The 25,150-nt window shown below is 39.9% G+C and overlaps 1 protein-coding gene across 1 annotated transcript in view; it reads left to right on the forward strand.

Moving 5' to 3' along the window:
- Nucleotides 1–25,150, forward strand: part of ETFA (electron transfer flavoprotein subunit alpha) — a 92,183-nt gene that overhangs the window by 48,970 nt on the left and 18,063 nt on the right. Inside the window, exon 10 of the mRNA XM_066238616.1 lies at nt 23,305–23,370. Within this exon, the coding sequence (XP_066094713.1) occupies nt 23,305–23,370 (66 nt within the window). The remainder of the gene's footprint in view (nt 1–23,304; nt 23,371–25,150) is intronic.

Raw genomic sequence — 25,150 nt, forward strand, 5'->3', positions numbered from 1 at the left:
CTTTTTCACTTATTTTTACTTATTTTTTTTAGAAAGGGATGGGGGGAGAGAGATGGAGAGACAGGAACATGGAGGTGCTCCTGTATGTTCCCTGACTGGGGATCGAACCAGCACCCTTTGTGCTTTGGGATTCACTTATTTTTAATTTTGCATAGTGTTTTTTAGAATAGATTCATTTCTTTAATAAGTTAAGGAGCTCTTCTATCAATTTTATCTTTTTCATCACTTTTAAATGGTGATGTTGCAGCTCTGGGTTGAGAAACAAGATCTTCTATATTTTAGCCTAAATATTTGCAAAATCTAATGTAATAGGTCTAGATAAATTTTAAATTGTATAAAAAGTTTTCAAAAGATTAAGTTACTGTCATACAAGACAACAAATACTGTGCTTCCTTATGGGCACAAGGAAATCTTTGGGATTTCAGATATCAATTTATTGTATGATTATTTGGTTAGAGACATGATAGCAGTTAAAATGTTAGGAGCACCACTGCTGTGTTGAGAACAAACTGTAAACATTCACAGTTATACTTAAAACCTACTACCTTAAAAGTTTTTGGGAAACACAAAAATATAGGTATATTCTAGTAGTCGTCAGAGTAATGATTTTCTCAAAAGTCATGTAGCCAGTGGAAGACTCCATTGTACAGATGTGATAGGATGAGATAAAGGGGCAAATAACATTTTATTATTACTGTGAAGCAGTCTTGACCTTGGAGACCCCTGAAAGGATCTGGGGACTTCCAGGGATGTACAGACCATATTTGGAGAATCACTGGCCAAATAACTTTTGGACTGTAGTCATGGAATGATATGAATTCTGTTAAATTCCTATTAAGAATACTAATTATTTGTTTTAGCAGACAGTTAACTTGGCAAAATTCAAACTCCAAACTATCTTCTCTTTTAGTCCTAGCCGGGTGGCTAAGAGGCCACCATGCATGTGTCTAATGTAGTGGTCAGCCAGAGTTTTGAGCACAGTTTGTGGTTCTCCCTCTGGGATTATTTCCTTACTTTCCAGCTAATGGGTCAGCCACAAATTCTTCTGTGTGTTTCCTCAACTAATAAGTCTGCCGGTTTCTTTCCAAAGTGTCTGCTTTCTGATGGGTTTTTATCCCCCTTGTGGGAAATCTGCAAATGGCTCAAGGGAATAAGTAGAGGTATAAGGTGAGCTCATCTCATGCCTCCCTCCTTACAGAATGCTGGCCTTTCTGATGCAGCCTGTCTTGGTTGATCTGCAATGTACTTAAACAGGTACAGTCTGTATTTTAACCAGGTTTTATAGTTTTTCTACACAGGAGGATTAGTCTGCTACAACTTATTCCCTCAGGGCTGTAAGCAGGAGTCGTGAGGCCCAGAATTGAATGCATTATTTCATATTGCTCTAATACAGAGTTGGATTATTATCTTCCTAAATAATATTTTAATTAATGCTACTTAATATTGCATTAGGTTCCTGGCAGCCATATTTTACTGTTGGCACATGTTACACTTGTGTACATCCAAAAGCTCTGTCTTCTCTCCTCCACAATTCATTGCTTGCTATTAAACCATGTCTCCCTTGTCTGCTAATAATAATGCAGTTTCTTTGTGTTTGAAACTGAACACAAAAGCCTCTAGTTGACATTTTGTAATAGATCTGAAAAGCATCATCATTACTGATAAGTTCCCTATTTCTTCAGGTAAGGGGACACATGAAGGCAAATTTTGTTATCACAAAATTTTTCTTATCAATTTTTTGAGAAAATGTAATATCCGAAAGATTTTATGTAGTTACACTTTTTTTTTTTTTTTTAGCATAAGACAGGAACAAACAGGAAGGGAGAGAGATGAGAAGTATCAACTCGTAATTGCGGCACTTTAGTTGCTCATTGATTACTTCTCATACTGAGCCTGTGACCCTTTGCTCGAGCCTGTGACCCCTTGCTCAAGCCAGGGACCTTGGGCTCAAGCCGGTGACTATGGGATCGTGTCTATGAGCCCACATTCAAGCCAGGTGAGCTTGTGTTCAAGCAGACAACCTCAGGGTTTTGAACCCGGGTCCTCAGCATCCCAGGTCAATGCTGTATCCACTGTGTCACCACCTTGTCAGGCTGGTTAAGCTTTTAAATACATTCTTATTTTATCATTTATGGCAGTTTACACGTACATATGAAAGATTATTGAACATGTATATGTGGAACACTTCCTGGTATGCTTATGGATTCATGCTCCCTGTGAGAATTCTGACCCAGTGGTAGGGAACCAGTAGTCTGTAGTCTGTAGCTTACTGTTGCAACAAAGACTTCATTCCTATTTATTTATTTATTTATTTATTTATTTTTATTCATTTTAGAGGAGGGGATAGAGGGAGAGAAGGACAGGGAGAGGAAAAGAAAGCATCAACTCCCATATGTACCTTGACCAGGCAAGCCCAGGGTCTCAAATCAATGACCTCAACATTATAGGTCAATGCCTTATTTACTGCATCACCACAGGTCGGCCTCCTTTTTACTTTTTAGTTAACTTTTTACTTGGAAATAATCTCAAACTTACAAAAAATGGAAAAGTAAAAATAGTACAGTGTGTGGTTTTGATTTGCATTTCCCTGAAGATCAGTGATGTCAAGCACCTTTTCATGTGCCTGTTGGCCATCTGTGTGTCTTCTTTGGAAAAATGTTCGTTCAGATCCTCTGCCCAGTTTTTAATTGGATTATTACTTTTTGCTATTGAGTTGTATGAGTTTTTTTAAATATATTTTGGATATTAACCCCTTATCAGATATATGACTTGCAAATACTTGCTCCCATTCAGTAGGTTGCCTTTGCTGTGCTGAAGCTTTTTAGTTTGATATAGTCCCACATGTTTACTTTTGTTTTTGGTGTCAAATCCAAAAAATTACTACCAAGACTCATGTCAAGAAGGTTACCATCTATATTTCTTCCTAGGAGTTTTATGGTTTCATGTTTCAGGTTCAAGGCCTTATTACCATTTTGAGTTAATTTTTGTGTATGACATAAGTAGTGGTTGACTTTTATTCTTTTGCATGTGATGGTCCAGTTTTCCCAACATCATTTATTGGAAAGACTGTCTTTTACCCCATTGTATATTCTCGATTTTTTTGTTGTAAATTAATTGATCAGAATATCAATTAATTTGTCATTCTGATTTGTTTCTGGGCTCCCTCTCTTCTATTCCATTGATCCATGTGTCTATTTTTATTTCAGTACCATACTATTTTGATTACTATAGCTTTGTAATATGATTTGACATTAGGGAACATGCTAACCTCCAACTTTGTTGTTCTTTGTTAAGATTGCTTATGCTTTTTGGGGTGTTCTGTGGTTCCATAGAAATTTTAGGATTGTTTGTTCTATTTCTGTGAAAAATGACATTGGAATTTTGATAGAGATTGCATTGAATCTGTAGATTGCTTTGGGTAGTATGGGCATTTAAACTATATTAATTCTTCCAATTCATGAGTACGGAATATCTTTCCATTTATTTATCTTTAGTTTTTTGGGTTTTTTTGTATTTTTTTTTTTTTTTTGTATTTTTCTGAAGCTGGAAACGGGGAGAGACAGTCAGACAGACTCCCGCATGCGTCCGACCAGGATCCACCCGGCACGCCCACCAGGGGCGATGCTCTGCCCACCAGGGGCAATGCTCTGCCCACCAGGGGGCGGTGCTCTGCCCCTCCGGGGCGTCGCTCTGTTGCGACCAGAGCCACTCTAGTGCCTGGGGCAGAGGCCAAGGAGCCATCCCCAGCGCCCGGGCCATCTTTGCTCCAGTGGAGCCTTGGCTGCGGGAGGGGAAGAGAGAGACAGAGAGGAAGGGGGGGGGTGGAGAAGCAAATGGGCGCTTCTCCTATGTGCCCTGGCCAGGAATCGAACCCGGGTCCCCCACACGCCAGACCGACGCTCTACCGCTGAGCCAACCGGCCAGGGCTATCTTTAGTTTCTTTAGTCATTGTCTTACAGTTTTGAAAATAGGGGTTTTTCCCCTCCTTGGTTAGATTTATGACTAGGTATTTTATTCTTTTTCAAGTACTTGTGAATTGGATTATTTTTTTAATTTGTCTAATAGTTGTTAGTGATAAAAATGTGACAGATTTCTGTATATTGATTTTGTATCTGCTACTTTACTGAATTTATTTATTAGAGCTAACGTTTATTTTCATGGAGTCTTTCAGGTTTTCTGTATATAATATTATGTCATCTGCAGATACAGTTTTACTTCTTTCCAGTTCTGTTCCTTTCTTCCCCTTTTTTTATGCCTACTTGCTGTGACTAGGACTTCCATGCTGTGTTGCATAGAAGTTGCAAGAGTGTGTATCCTTGTCTTGTTCTTGATCTTAGAGAAAAAGCTTTCAGCTTTTTACTGTTGAGTACTGTATTTCTCCATGTATAAGTCGCTTCCATGTATAAGATGCACCATAATTTTGGGGCCCGAAATTTGGAAAAAAATGTATTACATAAAGTTATTGTACTCAAGTTTTATTGTATTACATAAAATTATTGTACTCAAGTTTTATTCATCATAAAATTCATACAACTCCTCATCACTGTCAACACTCCCATCCATTAGCTTAATCCTCTGTGTCTGATGACAAATCACTGTCTTCAACAGCACAAAACAAGCACGAAAAGTGGAAAATACAAGTAAAAATATCTGCAACCACTGTATAAGATGCACCCAGTTTTTAGACCCCTAATGGGGGGTGCGTCTTATAAATGGGAAAATACAGTACTAGTTTAAAAGGCTTAAGCAGGGGTCCCCAAACTTTTTACACAGGGGGCCAGTTCACTGTCCCTCAGATCGTTGGAGGGCCGCCACATATAGTGCTCCTCTCACTGACCACCAGTGAAAGAGGTGCCCCTTCCGGAAGTGCAATGGGGGGCCGGATAAATAGCCTTAGGGGGCCGCAGTTTGGGGACTCCTGCAAGAGTTTGGTGTTTATAGCCAGGTTTCCTGAATCCACCTATCAGTGTTATCAGTTGCTTACTGTGTGACCTTGGACAAATCACTTCTCTGTACCACAGTTTTTTCAACTGTATAATGGCGATAACAGTCTCTATTTCATTTGGTAGTTATAAAGATTTAATATATTATATTTTTACATAAGTTTTAAGTGTTTTACCACTTAAAACTGTGCTCAGCATATACCATATTTTTCGCTCCACAAGATGCACCTGACCATAAGACACATCTAGGATTTTAAGGAGGAAGATAAGAAAAAAAATATTCTGAACCCAATGGTGTGTTAAAATATTTAGTAAAATACTGTATTTTTTGCTCTATAAGACACACAGGCATTTTCCCCTTCACTTTTTTTGGGGAAAAGTGCATCTTATGGAGCAAAAAATACAGTAGTATAAGTGCTATCATGTTACTATTACAAATCCTTGCTTGCTAAGATAAATTTATTTTTGAAATCTTGGACAGATTGCTGGATTCTTATTTTTTTTTAAATTTCTATTCATTTTAATTTATTGTGTTAACATGGATTCAAGTGTCCCGCTCAATATAACACCCTCACCCCCCATCCCTGGATTCTTATTTCTGTAACTGATGTCTCATCAAATTTTGTTAGCATATTAATATTTGTTGAGTTTAATACAATGGCTAGAATTTAATTAATTTGACTTTTTAAACCTTGGCTAGTAGTAGTTACTAGTTTCTGGTTTGCCTTTAGAAACTGTTGATGACTTGTCCTTCCTAACCGACCAGACATAGAGGCATATTGCAATCATTAAAGAATCTGTTACCTATAGCCAAGGAAATCAGGTTTTACATTTAGTGTATCTCATGGTAGTAGGTGACTTTGTCTGCATTTTGATGTTTTGCTAACAGATTAGTTAGCCATTTATAATTCTGATAAGTAAGTGAACAGTTACTAGAAGAAGAAGCAGTTTTGGTATAATTTACCAACACAAGGAATTTTGATTCTGTAGTTCTCTTTTGAAAACTCAGTAATGTTGAAAAGTCTTTGTAGGAAGAGACTTTATGGAGTTATTTGTATACAGTTGGGACTGAATTTATAGGCTGCTTTTCTGACTTGCTAAAAAGCTACAGATTGACAGCCCCTTTCATACTGCATTATCCAGCTTGGCTTTTAACTCCCAGAGAACTGTGTTCACAAATTGATGCTTTATTCCTTTGGGTTTGGTGTAGAAGCATTAAATTGTACTAAAATATTCATATGTGAGTGCATTTAGCTGAAAGCAATTGATGTTCTATTCCCAAGAGCACAAAGAGAAATGCTGTATGGACCTGTAGTCCAGAAAACACCCTAAGCATGCTTCTTAAAGGTAATTACGTGGCCTGGATCATCAAAGCCCTTCCAGTGAAGCTTAAAATGACAGAGGAGAAGTTGTAGAATTTATAAGCTGTGGTTTGGTTATACAGTAGTTAAAAGCTTATTTGCTAAAAATTCTAATTTTATTTTTGATTCATTTCTTAGCTAATTTTTAATAGACTGATTTCTCTAAACATTAATTCCAAAGGCCTATATGGAATTTAGTTCAGAGGACTGATTATATCAGTGCAGTTTTTGATACATTACCATTTGACATATAAAGTTAAAGTTTGTAAGTTTTGGAGAGTCTGTTGAATTCTTTTTACATATATATTGTAACTTTAAAAGCATTCCACTGATACGATATATTGATATGTCTTGTCAATCTAATTTAATAGCTGGCACGAAAATCTTTGTTGTCACTATCTTGGTGTGGTGACTTACAAGGAATGAAACTATTCTAAATATTTATTCTTATTCCAACTCTGTTTTTTGGTCTTTTCATATAAAAGCTAATTTACTTTCTCATGATTAGCTTCAGATATAAACATGCACATGAATGTCAGAGGATGTAAGATACTGTACTAGAAGGGAATGTTTATTCAATGAATAACTGATCATTTAGCATAGTAATTCCATGTCTTTGTTCACTTTAGGGCCTAAGGTATAAGTACTAACATCTTGTACAGAAGAATGATTTAATAACTTAGTTTAAATTCTTATAACTTCAGAAGATGCTTCAAGGAATCTTTCTGTAACTTGCACTGAACTTCCCAAGTCTGGTTGGTTCTTTTATTTTTAATAAACTTTATTTTTTTAAAACAGTTTCAGATTTCAAGATAAATTGCAAAGAGGACAGGATTTACATAGATCCTTTATACCTGGTTTCCCCTGCTATTGTTATTTTTTTATGTTATGTGAACTATTTTTAATAGTCAAAACCACAAGATTCTAAAATTAAGTTTCTTCAAGATTGGGAATTGTGTGAAGATTTCTTACAGGATGATCACTTTCTAATGACATTTTTTTATTGTGGAATCTAACAAAATTTGTCATTTAACCATTGTTAAATGTACAATTCATGGCGTTAATAACATTCACAATGTTGTGCAACTATCACCACTATCTATACCCAAAATTTTTTATCATTCCCCAAATAGAAACTCCATACCTCTTTTCTACCCCTACTCCTGGTCGCTCCTAACCTACTGTATGTCCTATGATTTTGCCTGTGCTAGGTATTTTGTAAAAGTGGAATCATGTGGTATTTGTCTTTTCGTGACTGTCTTATTTCATTTAGTATGCTCTCAGATATCGTCTCTTTGTTGCAACATGTGTAAAGAGTTTCATTCCTTTTTATGGCTGAAAAATGTCCCAATGATATTCCATAAACATTTTGTTTATTTACTTATCTGTTGATGGATGGCCATTTAGGTTGTTTTGTTTTTTACCTTTTTTTTTTTTTTTGTAGGAGAGAGAGTCAGAGAGAGGGACAGATAGGGACAGACAGACAGGAAGGGAGAGAGATAAGAAACATCAATTTTTTGTTGCGGTTCCTTAGTTGTTCATTGATTGATTTCTCATATGTGCCTTGAAGGGGGGGGGGGAGGGGGGCTACAGCAGACCGAGTGACCCCTTGCTCGAGCCAGCGACCTTGAACTCAAGCTGGTGAGCCTTGCTCAAACCAGAAGAGCCTGTGCTCAAGCTGGCAACCTCGGGGTCTCGAACCTGGGTCCTTCGCATCCCAGTCTGACACTCTATCCACTGTGCCACTGCCTGGTAAGGCTGTTTTTACCTTTTAACCATTGTCGATAATGCTGCTGTGAATATTTACATACAAGTATTGTTGGAGTCCCTGTTTCCAGTTCTTTTTTTTTTTAATATTTTATTTTATTGATTTTGGAGATGGGGGTGAGGAATGGGGAAGTATCATCTTCATCTTGCTTCTTGTTTATGCCTTGACACTGGGCAAGCTGAGGGTTTCAAACCAGTGACCCCAGCATTCCAGGTTGACATTCTATCCACTGTGCTAGTCTATACCTAGGAGTGGGATGGATGAGTCATGAATAGTCTGTGTTTAGCTTTTTTTTCTTTTTTTTTTTTTTTAACTTTTTGTATTTTGCTTAAGTTGGAAACGGGGAGGCAGTCAGACAGAGTCCCGCATGCACCCGACTGGGATCCACCCGGCATGCCCACCAGGGGACGATGCTCTGCCCATCTGGGGCGTTGCTCCATGCAACCAGAGCCATTCTAGCACCTGAGGCAGAGGCCACAGAGCCATCCTCAGCGCCTGGGCCAACTTTGCTGCAGTGGAGCCTTGGCTGCGGGAGGGGAAGAGAGAGACAGAGAGGAAGGAGAGGGGGAGGAGTGGAGAAGCAGATGGGCGCTTCTCCTGTGTGCCCTGGTTGGGAATCAAACCCGGGACTCCCACACGCCAGGCCGACGCTCTACCTCTGAGCCAACCGGCCAGGGCCTGTGTTTAGCTTTTTTGACGAACTTCTAGTTTTCTCTGGTTACTTTGTAGCTTTCTTGACCTCATTGGCATAGAAGTTATCACAATAATTTTAGACTAAAGATCAAGAAAGGCTCTGCCTAAGCAGTGGTCTAACTCTCCTAGTAATTTTGGGAAAGTGGCAGTGTGGTGAACAAAGAGAACTACTTGGAAGCCAGGTTGCGGTGCCAACAGTTTCTGGGACCTTGGTTTTTTTTCTTTTTCATTTTCTTCTTTTTTTTTAAGTGAAAGGAGAGGAGATACAGAGACAGACTCCTGCCTGCACCCCAACTGGGATCAACCTGGCAACCTATGTGGGTTTTTTTTTTTTATTCATAAAATATAGAGATTGCAGGCCCTGGCCGGTTGGCTCAGCGGTAGAGCGTCGGCCTGGCGTGCGGGGGACCCGGGTTTGATTCCCAGCCAGGGCACATAGGAGAAGCGCCCATTTGCTTCTCCACCCCCCCTTCCTCTCTGTCTCTCTCTTCCCTCCTGCAGCCAAGGCTCCATTGGAGCAAAGATGGCCCAGGCACTGGGGATGGCTCCTTGGCCTCTGCCCCAGGCGCTAGAGTGGCTCTGGTCGCGGCAGAGCGACGCCCCCTGGTGGGCAGAGTATCGCCCCTGGTGGGCGTGCTGGGTGGATCCCAGTCGGGCACATGCAGGAGTCTGTCTGACTGTCTCTCCCCGTTTCCAGCTTCAGAAAAAAAAAAAAAAATATATATATATATATATATATAGAGAGAGAGAGAGAGAGAGATTGCATAGATGATCTTAAAGGTTCCTTACTACTTCACAATTCTATACTGGTGTATGTAATTTGGCGTGTTCTAATTGACTTGGCTCAGTTGGAAAACCTTACTGATAAAGCTAAACATTTAATTGCAAAATAGTTTAATAGTAAAAATTATATTTTACTGTAAAAAAAATTCTCTTACGAAAACCTTATTTTAGATCCTATGCATCCTATGTAATCAAAATACTATTAAATAGTACTAAAAGATGAAGAGCTGAAATTTCACTTTTTCTGGTTTACATTTAAACTTTGACTTGTAAGTCACAATATACAGTAGTCCTTTTCTTTTTTTAAAGGTATTTTTAACTTTGTATTAGAGCAGCTAGGTTATTAAACTTATATTTTGGCCCTGGCCGGTTGGCTCAGTGGTAGAGTGTCGGCCTGGCGTGCAGAAGTCCCGGGTTTGATTTCCGGCCAGGGCACACAGGAGAAGCACCCATCTGCTTCTCCACCCCTCCCCCTCTCCTTCCTCTCTCTCTCTTCCCCTCCCGCAGCCAAGGCTCCATTGGAGCAAAGTTGACCCGGGCACTGAGGATGGCTCTGTGGCCTCTGCCTCAGGCACTAGAATGGCCCTGGTTGCAACAGAGCAACGCCCCAGATGGGCAGAGCATCGCCCCCTGGTGGGCGTGCCGGGTGGATCCCGGTTGAGCGCGTGTGGGAATCTGTCTGACTGCCTCCCTGTTTCCAACTTCAGAAAAAATACAAAAAAAACCCCCCAAAATACAAAAAAAACAACTTATATTTTGAATGAAAATAGTAAAAGTACATGATGAAGTGTATATGCTTGTGATATATAAGTTGCCGTCTGCTTTGGGCACAACATCACTGGGCTAGTTGTGAAGATGTTTACTTAACTTCTCCTGCAAAAAAAAAGTGGCCCAGCAGGAATAAATGGTAGAAGCTCATTTCTAAGGATGAATTTAAGATTTTAAAAAATGTTTCGCCTGACCTGTGGTGGCGCAGTGGATAAAGCGTCAACCTGGAAATGCTGAGGTCACCGGTTCGAAACCCTGGGCTTGCCTGGTCAAGGCATATATGGGAGTTGATGCTTCCAGCTTCTCCCCCCTTCTCTCTCTCTGTCTCTCCTCTCCTCCCTCCCTCCCTCCCTCCCTCTCTCTCTCTCTCTCTCTCTCCCCTCTCTAAAATGAATAAATAAATAAAATAAAAAAAAAACCCAAAAATTGCCCATTTACTCTATAAATTGAAAGGTTTATATCCCCAAAAAATGTTTAAAAAAAAAGTTTCACTAAATTCAAGCTTTACCTGAGCACCAGGTCTGGGGGTGTCTATGCATGTGAGAACTCTCCAGAGGCTGGATAAAGATTGCTGCATTTTCTTCTAAATGGGATTTTCTGCCTTTGCTTCTAGAACTTTCCCACTCATAGTTATTTAGAATCAGATATTGACTTATTTGAAAGGTCAGAGTTTTTTAAAAGTTTTAGCTAGTTTTCAGGACAAATACATAAATCAAAACAAACATCAACAACAGCAAACAAAAAATAATTTCTAAGCCTGGCCTCTTTTGAGTCAGTCTCCTTGACAGCCTGTATGTAGCTGGTGCATGTGGGGGCCTGCGTGATAGGCGTCCAGTTGACATGAGAGTGGTGAGCACAGAGAGAAATCTACCACACGGGGAACCCAGAACTAATGTACCAACTGATACTTCTAGTAACGGGACAAAAACTAGTGGTAGCTAAAATTGGTTATACTTTTTCTATAACATAAACCTAAGTTAGCTGGCTCTGGTCAATTGGCTCAGTGGTAGATTGTCGGTCGGGCATGTAGATGTCCAGGGTTCGATTCCTAGTCAGGGCACACAGGAGAAGCAACCGTTTGCTTCTCCACCCCACCCCCTTCTTCACTCTCCTTACCCCCTGCCCACAGCCATGGCTCTGTTGGTTCAAGCAACTTGGCTCAGGAGCTGAGGATGGTTCCTTGACCTCTGCCCCAGGCACTAAAAATAGCTCAGCTGCTAAGCAATGGAGCAGTGCCCACTAGAGGGCTTGCTGGTGGATCCTGGTGGGGGGCCATGCAGAAAGAAGTCTGTCTCTGCTTCCCTTTCTCTCTCTTAATAAAAACAAACAACTTAGGTTAGCTATTCGTCTCATCTAGTTTTAAGAGATTTCTCTCTTATTATAGATAAAATATGTACTAGACTTTTAACAGACTAATGACTTCAATGAAAGCATTTTACCAGTACTGTCATAATATTGAGTTATTGTGGTACAGTAAAAACATACTGAATTTTAAATAAAAAAACCTGGCTTAAGAACCCTGCCTTTTACTAGGTATATATAACCTTCAACAACTCACCAGGCCTGCCTGAGCCTGTGCTTTCTTGTCTAAAAAATGGGAATAATTTCCACTTCTACAGGTTATTGCCATAATTGACAATGTGTATAAAGTACAGCATAGTTACTGACATGTCCAAGACAGTGTGTGTGTAACTGTGATGACTAGTATGCCATCTTGAATCCTGATAAAACTCAAGCTATCCTAGATAGCATTTTCTGATGGGGAGGACGTACTTTCAGCTTCAAACCAAGAATGTGTGGGTAAAGACCTCCATTCATATAAAACTCAGTCATAATCCTGCCTGCCTGCCTGCCTGCCTGCCTGCCTGCCTGGGAATTTTGTAATAAAGGCAGGGAGCTGTTTGAGAAAAGAGCCACAGCTGGTTGTGCTTTGCATTTTGGAACCTCTTCCAAAAAGAAAAGAGACTTAAACACATTTTGGCAAAGATAAGAAATAGTTTTGCCTTTTAAATGAGTATCAGAATGAAATATAACAATAATGCACAGGAGACTTTTAGTAATTAAAAAATATAGTTATATTAATCTATTCAAAAAGACACTCATTATTTTCTATGATAAATTTAACTCCTAACCTGGCATTTGTCCTGTGTATGAGGATTGTGTTTTAGCTGGAACAGTTGCTGTTGAAGAAGACACTCATTATTTTCTATGATAAATTTAACTCCTAACCTGGCATTTGTCCTGTGTATGAGGATTGTTTTAGCTGGAACAGTTGCTGTTGAAGGTTATATACCTCTATAATCTTTTGAGTAAGGAAAATTGAGAGAGCTCTTACTACGTTGTAATATTGTTGTCCTGTCTGAGATGAGAGGGTATTGTTTTTGAGAATATAACGTTGGGTCTCTGAACTTTAGTTAGAACCACTTATATGATGTCTTTGTAAATTTTTATCTGTAAGAAGTGTAGTTTCATATATTCCTTCCCCAATTCTATCTAGAAAGGGAGGCTGTTAGTAGAATAGAACAACTACACTTGATTTTTAAAGAGGTGAAGCAATAATGGCGTGGCTGTTTTGCTCTGAAAGCTCCAGATTTAAACACTCCACTCATATTCATGTTTCAATATAAACAAAAAACTAAATGTTTAAATCTTTCTACTTTGTTTAAAGTAAAGCAGATCTGAAGTTTCTGTAGGCAGAGTACTATTCCAATTCCAGAAAAAATGTCATTGAATGAGTTTATATAATAAACTTAGGTAATTTAAACCACATATTTTTTATATGACCAATTTGCTATGTCCTGATACCTGTATCTGGGATATGTCTAGGAAGTTGGGCAGAAATTCTAACTTTATAGCATACTAAATGGAAAAAAGGAATCAAGGATCAGTGAAGTTTTTATAATACATTATCCCAGGAAAGTTAATAATTTTCTTTGATAATACATAGTTATAGTTACTATTACTGTTCAGATAGTAATAGTTTAAACTACTCAAGTAGTTTAAAGTAGAATTCATATGATAGATGATTGTTTTATTATACCTTTTAGTTTAAAGATTTAGTGATCATTGAGTAATAATAATAGCATTAATAGCACTGTTTAACATATTTTGAGCTTTTCACATACATGGTGTTGTTTAATAATCATAAAAATCTTATTAGCTGCTGGTATTTACCTCCATTTTATACAAGTCAAACTCTTGAGAGATTAAGTAACTCTCCTAAGAACAGAGACAGTAAATGAAAAGCAGGACCTGAACCCATCTCCCTCTGGTGTTATTTACCTAGTTATAGTGGTGATTGAATAATTGGTTTCTTTTTTTATTTTTATTTTTTATTTTTGTTTTGTATTTTTCTGAAGCTGGAAACGGGGAGAGACAGACAGACTCCCGCATGCGCCCGACCGGGATCCACCCAGCACACCCACCAGGGGCAACGCTCTGCCCACCAGGGGGTGATGCTCTGCCCCTCCGGGGCATCTCTCTGCTGCGACCAGAGCCACTCTAGCGCCTGGGGCAGAGGCCAAGGAGCCATCCCCAGTGCCCAGGCCATCTTTGCTCCAATGGAGCCTTGGCTGCGGGAGGGGAAGAGAGAGACAGAGAGGAAGGAGGGGGGGTGTGGAGAAGCAGATGGGCGCTTCTCCTATGTGCCCTGGCCGGGAATCGAACCCGGGTCCCCCGCACACCAGGCCGACGCTCTACCGCTGAGCCAACCAGCCAGGGCCAATAATTGGTTTCTTACACTTGCTCTTTTTCAACATTCTTGAATTGAGATCTCAACTCATTAATTTTCTGTCATCCTTCTTTTCTAATATATTTTTCAAAGTATCACTTTAGCTGCATCTCACATTTTCCATTACACAGTGGTTACCCTATCTGCAGGAGGTGTGTCCCAAGACCCCCAGTGAGTGCCTGAAGTTGCGGACAATGCCTAGCCCTATATATATTGGGGTTTTTGTACATTTATACCTACGATAAAGTTTAATTTATAAATTAGACACAGTAAGAAACTAACAACAGTAACTAAAGATAGAACAGTTATAACAATACATAGTACTAAATTAAATATGTGGCTTACATTAAATCGCATATGTCTTTTAGCTTTAACAGCAGTGTTAGGCAGAAGTCACAGTATGCAAGTATAAGACAGATTTCACCTTAATGCTCCTTTGGAGAACTGGTTAGGGTTGTGCAGGAGTGAGGTTGGTACTTTGTTTCTGAAGAAAGCAGCCAACACTCAGGTTGTCTGTCAGAGAATATTTTGACCTGTCTGTTCCACAGGTTGGTTGGGTTTCTGTAAAAGGATTAAGATTTCATTCCAGTCATCTTCCTGTTTTTCAGACGCAGATTTGTCCTCAAGTTAGGACCAATAAAACCTGTTTTTAAAAGCTTACTTGGTCAGACCTGTGGTGGCGCAGTGGATAAAGCGTCGACCTGGAAATGCTGAGGTCGCCGGTTCGAAACCCTGGGCTTGCCTGGTCAAGGCACATATGGGAGTTGATGCTTCCAGCTTCTCCCCCCTTCTCTCTCTCTGTCTCTCCTCTCTCTCTCTCTCTCTCTCTGTCTCTCCCTCTCCTCTCTAAAAAAAATGAATAAAAAAAAAAAAAAAAAAGCTTACTTGGTCAGAAGGGCTAAGGCAGCAAGAACAAACCAGACAGGCTGCAAGAGTGGGGTCCTGTTGGCAGAGGGTGCAGATGACTAGAGGGGATGTTGGCTCTCTAGACCTTTGTGCTTCTTGGTGGCAGGAGCTTTGCAAGAGAAAAGCTTTACAAGACCAGTGCTGTCACACTTGAGTGTTCCCTGTATTGTTTTACAGGTTTTTTATGGTCTTACTATGCCGTTAGACTGTAAGCAAGAGTTAGTTTTTTTTATACTACTTGTAAGATATAGTAACAGTATCAATATCAATTAAGCCATAGTTAACCATTGCTCCTCAGCCTTTTCCTGTTATGGCACACTTAGAAAATTATAGTATTTGCACCTCAGGGGATTCTGGCTGCCCTAAATTTCTTTTTTTTTCCTCCCTGAATTTCTAGTCCGTACAACTCTTGTATGAATTAGGAAAGAAGTATCCCATTCTCAAGTTACTTTACTGCCATCTGTTGGAAAATTATTGTAATAAAAATGCAGACCTACAATGACTGATACAAATGATGCTTCCCTCCTGCTCAGCTCTACCCAGTAGCTCTGAGACCACCACAGGAGCCTTCCAGGTCCCCCAGTGCACTAAGAGAATCAGAATTGAGCCAACCTCAACCTGAGCGGCACACCAGTGCTTGGGAAACAGAATTCTGAGCTAGTCTGAAGCCTTAGAGTCACCTGTGAAGTAGGGATTCTTATCATCTCAGTTTTTCAGATGAGCAAGCTGAGTCATAGTCACGTGTCTGTCAGATGACTGAGCTGGGATTTAAACCTAGGCAGTGAGATTCCAGAGCCTGGATTCTTAACAACAATGACAAGTTCCTTTTGCAAGCCTCTGTAAAAACCACACTGCACGTGACTGCTCCATCTCAGCCATTATAAAGTATTTAGACCTTCGCCCCTTGTTCTTGTTGGAATCCATGGGAGTCTGAAAAGACCAGAGTAACAGGCTTTTATTGAAAGGAAGAAAGGAACCCGGCCCAGCACTTTTCTGGGAGAAGGGCACCGGTTACAGACTAGGGGCGAATTTTATAGCATTTGGGAGAGGCTGAGGGGGTACTGAGTCAAAAGTTCTGGTATGTTCCCTTTTATGGTTTTATGATTTCAGCTTTCTGGAACGCTCCTTCTTGGGTGGTTGATCAGCTTTCTGGAACTTTTCTGCTTCAGGGGCAATTATCGAGTAAGTAAGGGTGAGGTAAGGCAGCCAGGTGGGACAACAAAAGGGCAGTTGGAAGTTCTGGTAAATTCATATATCTATCAGTTCTGTGGGTGAGTCTGTAACTATAGGCTTTTTCAGTTTTGACAAAGGAGGAGGGATTTGTGCCTTTTTTCTGCTGGTCCTTTTTTATAATGAAGTGCTCTCTTTTATATTTTAGAATGACCTCTGATTCTCTTTCTGCCCAGCTATAATGGTTGGCCTAGTTTCACACTTTTCTGTTGGGGATCTGTCTCACTAGTGCTACCCCTCCTTCCTTCTGCGCCTGTTCCCTTCTTTAATCCCACCACTTTTTGAGTCCTTAATTGCTGTTCTCTCCTCAAACATGCCTCTTATTTTCTCTCAGAATTATCTTTCTGCCTGACCAGGCAGTGGTGCAGTGGATAGAGCTTCGGACTGGGATGTGGAGGACCCAGGTTTGAGACCTCCAGGTCTCCAGCTTGAGCGCGGGCTCATCTGGCTTGAGCAAAGAGCTCACCAGCTTGGACCCAAGGTCCCTGGCTCCAGCAAGGGGTTGCTCGGTCTGCTGAAGGCCTGTGGTCAAGGCACATATGAGAAAGCAATCAATGAACACCTAAGGTGTCGCAACGAAAAACTGATGATTGATGCTTCTCATTTCTCTGTTTCTGTCTGTCTGTCCCTATCTATCCCTCTCTCTGACTCTCTCTTTGTTCCTGTAAAAAAAAAAAAAAAAAAAAAAGAATTATCTTTCTTACTCACTATCTGATTTAGAAGGAAATTGCCTCAGGGCGAGGATTGTCCTGTTGTTTATCAGTGTCTAGAGCAGGGGTCTCAAACTTGCGGCCAGCGGGCGCATGCAGCCCACCGAACAATTTTGTGCGGCCCGCAGACTAATCCACGAAGTTCAAAATATTTTGGATAAAATTAAGTAAGCCTAGGGGCCTACTTGTATTTTTCATTTCTCTAGCATCCTAGCTAGATATTAGCTTAGTTAACAGCAGTTGTGATGCAAACTACAGTTTCTGGTCGTGACACTGAAAAGTGTTGCGTAACAGTTGCCTTTTGTAGACCTAGTGCTGCCCGCCAAACGGCTGTGATCTTGCTCTGCGGCCCACATGCTGAGTTGAGTTTGAGACTCCTGGTCTAGAGGCTCCATAAATTAGCATCTGTGGAGGGTTTTCTACACACAAATTATTACTATTGAAATACAAAAATGCGCCTGACCAGGTGGTGGTGCAGGCAGTGGATAGAGCGTCACACTGGGATGCAGAGGAACCGGATTTGAGACCCCGAGGTCGCCAGCTTGAGTGCGGGCTCATCTGGTTTGAGGAAAAAGCCCACCAGCTTGAACCCAAGGTCGCTGGCTCCAGCAAGGGGTTACTCGGTCTGCTGAAGGCCCGCGGTCAAGGCACATATGAGAAAGCAATCAATGAACAACTAAGGTGTTGCAACGCGCAGTGAAAAACTAATGATTGATGCTTCTCGTCTCTCTCCGTTCCTGTCTGTCTGTCCCTGTCTATCCCTCTCTCTGACTCACTCTCTGTCTCTGTAAAAAATAAATAAATAAAAATTAAAAAAAAAAAAAAAGAAATACAAAAATGCTTCCTGAATTGTGAGGAAGATTCCTATAATACAATATTAGTCTAATTGCCTGTACATTTTCTTCTTCTTTTTTTTTTTTGTATGTATTCTTTATGAAGAAAGCCTACCTGCCTACTTGAGAAATCTATCAGAGGTCAGAAAGCAGCCAGAATCCAGGACTCATTCTCAGCTATTTTAATGCTTTCACATTTATTTAGAGATCCTTGTTTTCTTGTTTGCAAGACAGTAAAAATTGTCCCGTTGGTCATGTGGACCAATTTGGATTTTTGTATATTGATTTTACAGAGGGGCCGTAAGAGAGAAAGGTGTTGAGAGAGGAGCGGGAGACATCAACTGTAGCTTCTCATATGTGCCTGGACCAGGCAGCCCAGAGTTTTAGACCAGCAACCTCAGCATTCCAGGTTGACCTTTTACCCACTGTGCCACCAAAGTTCAGACACAACTTGGACTATTTGTGCTGGTGGTGAGAAAGGCAGGAGTGGCCCTGGAACTGTTGTAAAATACTGTACCTCACTAATGTTATAAAGTACCATACCTCACTTCCACGGGTTTACGTAGAGACAGCAAGTCCAGATGAATATTGAAGGGTTTTATTAAAAGATTTATTAATATTCCAGCCACATATGACTTAACACGGGACATATCTGACCCAAATGGTGTAGCCTCGAGTATATCTAAGAGGCTGGTTATATACCCTTTGACCACAGGTTGGGGGGAGCATGACATCATGGCACAATCATTAACAAGCTTATAACATTTGTCTGGGGCAGTGGTAGTCAACCTGGTCTCTACCGCCCACTAGTGGGCATTTTAGCTTTCATGGTGGGTGGTGGCGGAGCAACCAAAGTATAAATAAAAAGATAGATTTAACTATAGTAAGTTGTTTTATAAAGATTTATTCTGCTAAACTTAGCGAAAATCCGACATAAAGTACTTGGTAAGTAATTATTATTATATGCTTTAACTTGCTATAACTCTGCTTTATAAATTTTATAAAGTAAAAGTACTTTATAAAGTACTTCCGTACTTTATAAATCACTATTACTGTGGAACCAGTGGGCGGTTAGAAAATTTTACTACTAAGAGAGATACAAAAGTGGGCGGTAGGTATAAAAAGGTAGACTACCCCTGGTCTAGGGGATCCATTAAAAACATTAATACTTTCAAGGTAGTACAATCAAAGACATTCAAAATCTTTTAGTGTCTATCTCTCCTCCTTCGCATAGGGGTATGTTACTCTCAGGATTCCAGGAAGGGAGAGAGAGCCAAAATCAGTGTTGGGTGGTATGTAAATTTTGTCTGTTATTGAAAGGGAAAGGAAGTTCTTCAGATAACCTTAATCCTTTCAGAGAACTAAAACTAAATGACCCAGTTGTCCTTGTAAGTCAGGAGACTTTCATATCCTTCTCCTGCCATTTTCCAGAAAGCCTGACTTTTCTCTTTAAAATGGTGTTGTCAATACAGTACTGTTGGGCAGATAAAATATATTATGCTCACTTTGTTAAAGATGGCGCTGCCCACGTGGAAGCACATCATTCAGGTGATGCTATTAGTTACCCTTCTTGCTTGGGATGGGCGTGATTATATTAATGTGTGTTGGGGGCGGGCTTTGGGCAGGCAGGATCCTTGTAGCCTGGGGCTTGGTTTTGGGACTAAGCCTTTCCCACCCTTTTTGATACGGGGTGGTGCACTCTCATGAGGAATCCCGTTATGCCTCAGATGGATTAAAGGTTTTGGTTTCTATACTATAAAGTGGGGCAGACCAGGAGCTTGCTCTCTTTCAGTTCCTGAGATTAGCATTAGAGGGGAGAGCAGAGAAAGGCCACATGAAGGAGAGGAGAGGCAGCCAAGATGGCGGAATGCTGAAGGAGAAGCCAGTTTGTGCAGAGTTTGTGTAGAGAGAAGGAGATGGGGAACAGAGGTGAATAAGACTGATGAGGAAGAAACCTTTGATTCTAGGAAACTCGGATAAGTCAGTAGCTTTGTGAGCACTGAATGAGTGGGTTTTGGAGCCCAGTGTTTTACTTGCCCTCCAGGTACAAGCTAGAATTAAAGCTAATGGCCCACCAGTTCTTGGCTCCATTGTTTCATTACCATCTGTCCGAATCCAATGTGAACCTGCACGGGCCAGGCGGCTATGATGGTGGCTGTGGCAACTGGCTTTACAAGTACTAAGTTTTACAGTTCTCTGGCACCTTACCACAGAACCACCTGCCTTGGTTTGCTTTGGCCTTGAATCTGTTACTCAGTGACATTTACAGTTAAAGTCAACACATGATACTTATTTCTCAGGTTGGTTTAAAGTAAATTTTATTTATATTATATTTTTGTAGACATTTACTGCCAGGATGAAGCAAGAATTTTATTAGATTTTTATGATGAGATAGACTTTTAAGAATTGTTGAATTTTAATATGAACATGTATGTTAGAAGGACATAATCCTTTCCAGTGCTGCCTTTGAGAATATATTTAAAAGAATTGTTAGTAAGACAGTTACTTTACCTTAGAACTTGTTGGCCTGTTTATCTTGAATGTGAGATTTAGTAAGTATATTTTGATTACCAATTTAATAAATGTCCTTTTGTGAAGTAAATGTTACTCAGAATAAACTGAAATGATATTAACTTATCAATTGAAGTTACCTGCAAATCTTTAATAGAAAATGGTGATGCTTTTTCAAAGAAAAAAGCTTGCTTATTATTCATGTGAGCGTCCATGTCTGATGAAACAGTGTAATGACAGGGCCTGGTTGCAATGTTCAGCTGTGTGTGGCCATAACTGACATAGCTGATGTGTTTGAGATGGACTCATGGAGCACAGGATTGCTTTCCATCCTCACCCGCCCATTTCTGCAGTGTGCCTCCCATTTCTGTAGAGCGCCTCCCATTTCTGCGGTGTGCCTCCCATTTCTGTAGAGCACCTCCCAATCCTAAGACCTAGTCTCTTTCGGCCAAACTGCTCTTAACTTCAGGCATTTGATGATTACTGTAGAGCAAATTGAATCAGAAAATAAGCACAGCTCATTTTCAGATGGCTAATTCACTTTGGGGACTAGCACCCAATGATATCTTGCCACTCTAGAAGCATTTGGACACATTGTGCCTTTAAAGATAATGCCCAGGGATAGCTCATCAATTTGCTAGATAGAATTACAGGTCCAAGGCCGAGGGATGCCCTGTTCTTTTGGTTCTCAGCTCTGGCTGCACTGTAGAGTGTCCTTTGTACAAAGCTCCTGTCCCGGGCTGTACCCCGATTTACAATTGGAGAAACGGGAGGAAATGACTCGTGTGTGGCCACACACACTTAGTATGTTATAAAAACCAGCATTAGGTGGTAAGGACATATCATAGTTGAAATGCTCTTTGATTTTGGACTGAGCAGTTGCTAAATTAGATTATGAGCAGTGCAGAAAACAAGCCAGGACACTTGACACTGTCACTGACTTGGAAGGATCTGCCATGTAGTAAGGTTGAATGTGACAGTGCCTTCCAAACTATTCATATTCAGTATGACAGTTTGGTTTTATGGCAGGTGTTCTTACTAAGCCAAGCCAGGACTTGTTCAGTTTATGTGTCTAGCAGCAGAATGGAGCAGCTTAGCTCTTTTATTTTTCAGTATTAGATCTTTAATTACCTTTTCAATATCTTTTTAAATTTTTTTTTCAGTTACAGCTTACATTCAATATTATTTTGTCTTAGATATACAGAATAGTAGTTAGACCGTCATATACTTTACAGAGTGTTCCCCTTGATATTTTTCAGTACCCAGCAATGATAATAAGGTTTTTTTTTCAATCATGGATACTTTGAAATTTTTAGATAAGCAGACAGAGAGCAGCATTCAGTCATCATTTCCTTTGTAATTATTGGGGCGGAGGGATAGAAAGAGTTACAAATATCATCAGCATTTACTTAGAAACTATAGTGTGAGGCCCTTTACTTGGGTGTTGGAAATACAAAGGTTGAACTTTATGCCTTTGAGTAGTTTGCTGTTTTTTCCTAGGGATATTGTGTGTGTGTGTGTGTGTGCGCGCGCGCATGTGTGCACATTTAGAATCTCTGGAGACAAATTTGTATTTTTGCCTTTTCTAAATAGGAAGTTTAATAAATATATCCTGATGACTATTTTTGACAAATATCCTTTTAGTAGAAGGCGAACAACTAAGTCAAAATAATTTTAATATGCCCTGGCTGGATTGCCAGGATGTGGAGAAAAGGGAACCCTTGTGCACTGTTGGTGGGAATCCAGACTGATACAGGCCCTGTGGAAAGCAGTATGGAATTACCTCAAAAAATTAAAAATAGAACCACCTTATGACCCAGCAGTCCCACTTCTGGGAATATATCCGAAGAAACCCAAAACACTAGTTCAAAAGAATATATGTACCCATATGTTCATTGCAGCTTTTTTTTTTTTTAGACAGTGACAGAGAGAGGGATAGATAAGGACAGACAGGAAGGAATGGAGAGAGATGAGAAGCATCAATCATTAGTTTTTCGTTGCAACACCTTAGTTGTTGATTGCTTTCTCATATGTGCCTTGATCGTGAGGCTGCAGCAGACCAAGTAACCACTTGCTCGAGCCAGCAACCTTGGATCCAAGCTGGTGAGCTTTGCTCAAACCAGATGAGCCCGCGCTCAAGCCGGCAACCTCGGGGTCTCGAACCTGGGTCATCTGCATCCCAGTCTGACACTCTCTCCACTGCGCCACCACCCAGTCAGGCGCAGCATTATTTATAATAGCAAGATTGGGAATAGCCTGATTGTCCAGTGGTAGATGAACGGATAAAAAAGCTATTGGTACATTTACACAATAGAATACTACTCAGCTGTGAAAAAGAAAGAAATCTTACCATTTGCAACAGCATGGATGGGCCTGGGGACTATTATGCCTAGTGAAATAAATCAGAGAAAGACAAGTACTATATGATTTCACTCATATGTGGAATCTAATGAATAAAATAATAAAGGAAATAGAAACAGACTCATACAGATACAGAGAACAGACTGACAGCTTTCAGAAGGGTGGAGGTTGGGGCTGGGTAAAAAAGGTAAAGGGATTAAGCAAATGCGGGGGAACCTCATAGACACAACAGTATGGTGATGACCCAAGAGGGTGTTGGGGGAGATAGAACAGGGTAAAGGGAGGATAAATGGTGATGGAAGGAGACTTGACTTGGGATGGTGACCACATCATACAATGTATCAATGTTGTATTATAGAATTGTACACCTGAAACCTGTATAATTTTATTAAATATTACCCCAATAAATTAATTAATGAAAGACACAAATCCATTATACTCCAAAAATCCCAGCCTTGCTTACATTTGCACTTTTCTAAAATGCTGTTTTCCACTTAATTTACTGATAGTGCCCCAACTATCTAGAACAGTGTGTGGCCCATAGAAAGCACTTCAATAAATATTTGTTGACTAAAAAATATAACTACTTTTTGTATACATTTTATTTTGATAGCTTTTGCCTAAGACTTGAATTGCTGATAGCAAATACTTTGGAAGGTAATATATAATATAAATACATATTAATGATATGTTCTCTTTTATTTCAGGAACTTTATATTGCTGTAGGAATATCTGGAGCCATCCAACATTTAGCTGGGATGAAAGACAGCAAGGTAACTACAGAACGTAGTGATGCTAGGAAGGGAAACTTCTTATTCACAATTTCAGGTTCCACTGTATGTTTCATAGTGTATGACGTTGAACTGTTCAAATAGATCTCGGAACTGAAAGGCCTGTGTTCTTCACTGCCTGAAGATGTAGCACTAGTGGTGGGGTGGTACTGTGCCACAGAAAAAAGACTGACCCTGAGTCCCAGCTCCCCTGCTAGCTTTCTGGCACGTCCTGTTTGTCCCTGTTTTATCTGTGCCCACTGCAAGTGTCAAGATCCCTTTCAGCTCTGACAATCTGGATAGAAAATGTGGGGTGAAAACAACTTGATGAGGTTCTGATCTTCTAACTAGTGTATATATGGTTCTGAGCTCTCATTCTCTCTGCTTCACCCTGGTCCCCTAACAATTCCCTCCTCATATGTCAGAAAGGCCCCTTTTCTTGGGTTGTTACTAAAGTGTGACTGACATATTTTGGATTGGAGTATCTTAATGCCTCAGATTTTTAAAAAATACACATACAGAGGAAACACTTGATTTTAAGTTGCTGCTAGGACCGTATCTGGAAGTTACTGTGTAATGACACTGTGAACATGTATTTCAGAATATGGCACATTAATTTATGCATAACCATGTACAATTTGAATTATGAACTTAGTCTTTTGTAAAGTCAGAGATGCTTCTGACACCTCTGCTTTTATCCATTTGGATGGAATTTTGATATAAAAGGTAATAAAACTTTTAACAGGATTAACTTCTACATTGAAAGAAATGCATGCACTACCTTCTTGTAACCCATAAATGAATTGCCTCCAGATCAGTCAGATTTCACAGTTGGATGGCAGGTTTCTTTACTGAGTTCTGAAAACAGCAGTGCCAGTGCGGAAAATGTTATTGCTGCATTAAAGGGTAAAAACTAAAAAAGCAAACTGCAACACCATCAACCTTAAAAAATATTTTTAGCTGGGCCAGTTCGGACATATCTAGAATTCTGCTTCATGAAAATAAAAGATCCTGCCTGCCAAGATGTTCTTGGTGAAAATTCTCATTTCATGCTTACAGGGCTGCATTGGGGGAGAGATGGACTAGATGCTATATGTCAGAGCAAAAAGGAAGCAACTAAAGTGAGGAGACCAGTGTTGGGGGAACAATTCATAAAAATAACCTTGAGTCAAGACTTTGTCCACACAGTCAACAAATATTTATTTAGCACATACTTGTACTACATGCTGGGATGCTTAAATGAAATAGACATAGTCCCTGTCATCACTGTCTAGTGTGAGAGACACAGTAGTCTCTGGTTGCAATTTTGGTTATACTCTAAAACAGAATTTTAGAGTGATTGGTTTAAATCTGATAGTTGTATTCATAATCTATAGCTGCAGTTTTAATTTAGCATTGTGGTGTAGTTGAAAGAATATGAGATGTGATTATTATAGCAAATGAATCAATATAATGGAAGCACTTTGAACTATGTGCATATTGATATGGTTGAGTACAATCTGCTTTAAAGACTGTAAGGAAGAAAAGCATGTTTTATGAGGCCATATAAAAAGAGCTCTAGGGTGCGAGCAAGATTTTACCATAGTTATTTACAGTTGATAATTCAGGAATATTCTTCAAGTAATCTGAAAATCTGTAATCAGCCCAAATCTTTTTTTCTTAAATACTGTGGTTCCTTGCCCACAGTTATGTGCTATTTCTTTAAAAATAACTTTTATATAGTGGGATGAAAGCTTTCAGATGATTAAACTGTCAGATGTTTAACTAGGTGGCTTACAGGAAA

The sequence above is a fragment of the Saccopteryx bilineata genome, chromosome 7, assembly GCF_036850765.1.
Source record: "Saccopteryx bilineata isolate mSacBil1 chromosome 7, mSacBil1_pri_phased_curated, whole genome shotgun sequence".
In the NCBI taxonomy this organism is placed as follows: domain Eukaryota; kingdom Metazoa; phylum Chordata; class Mammalia; order Chiroptera; family Emballonuridae; genus Saccopteryx; species Saccopteryx bilineata.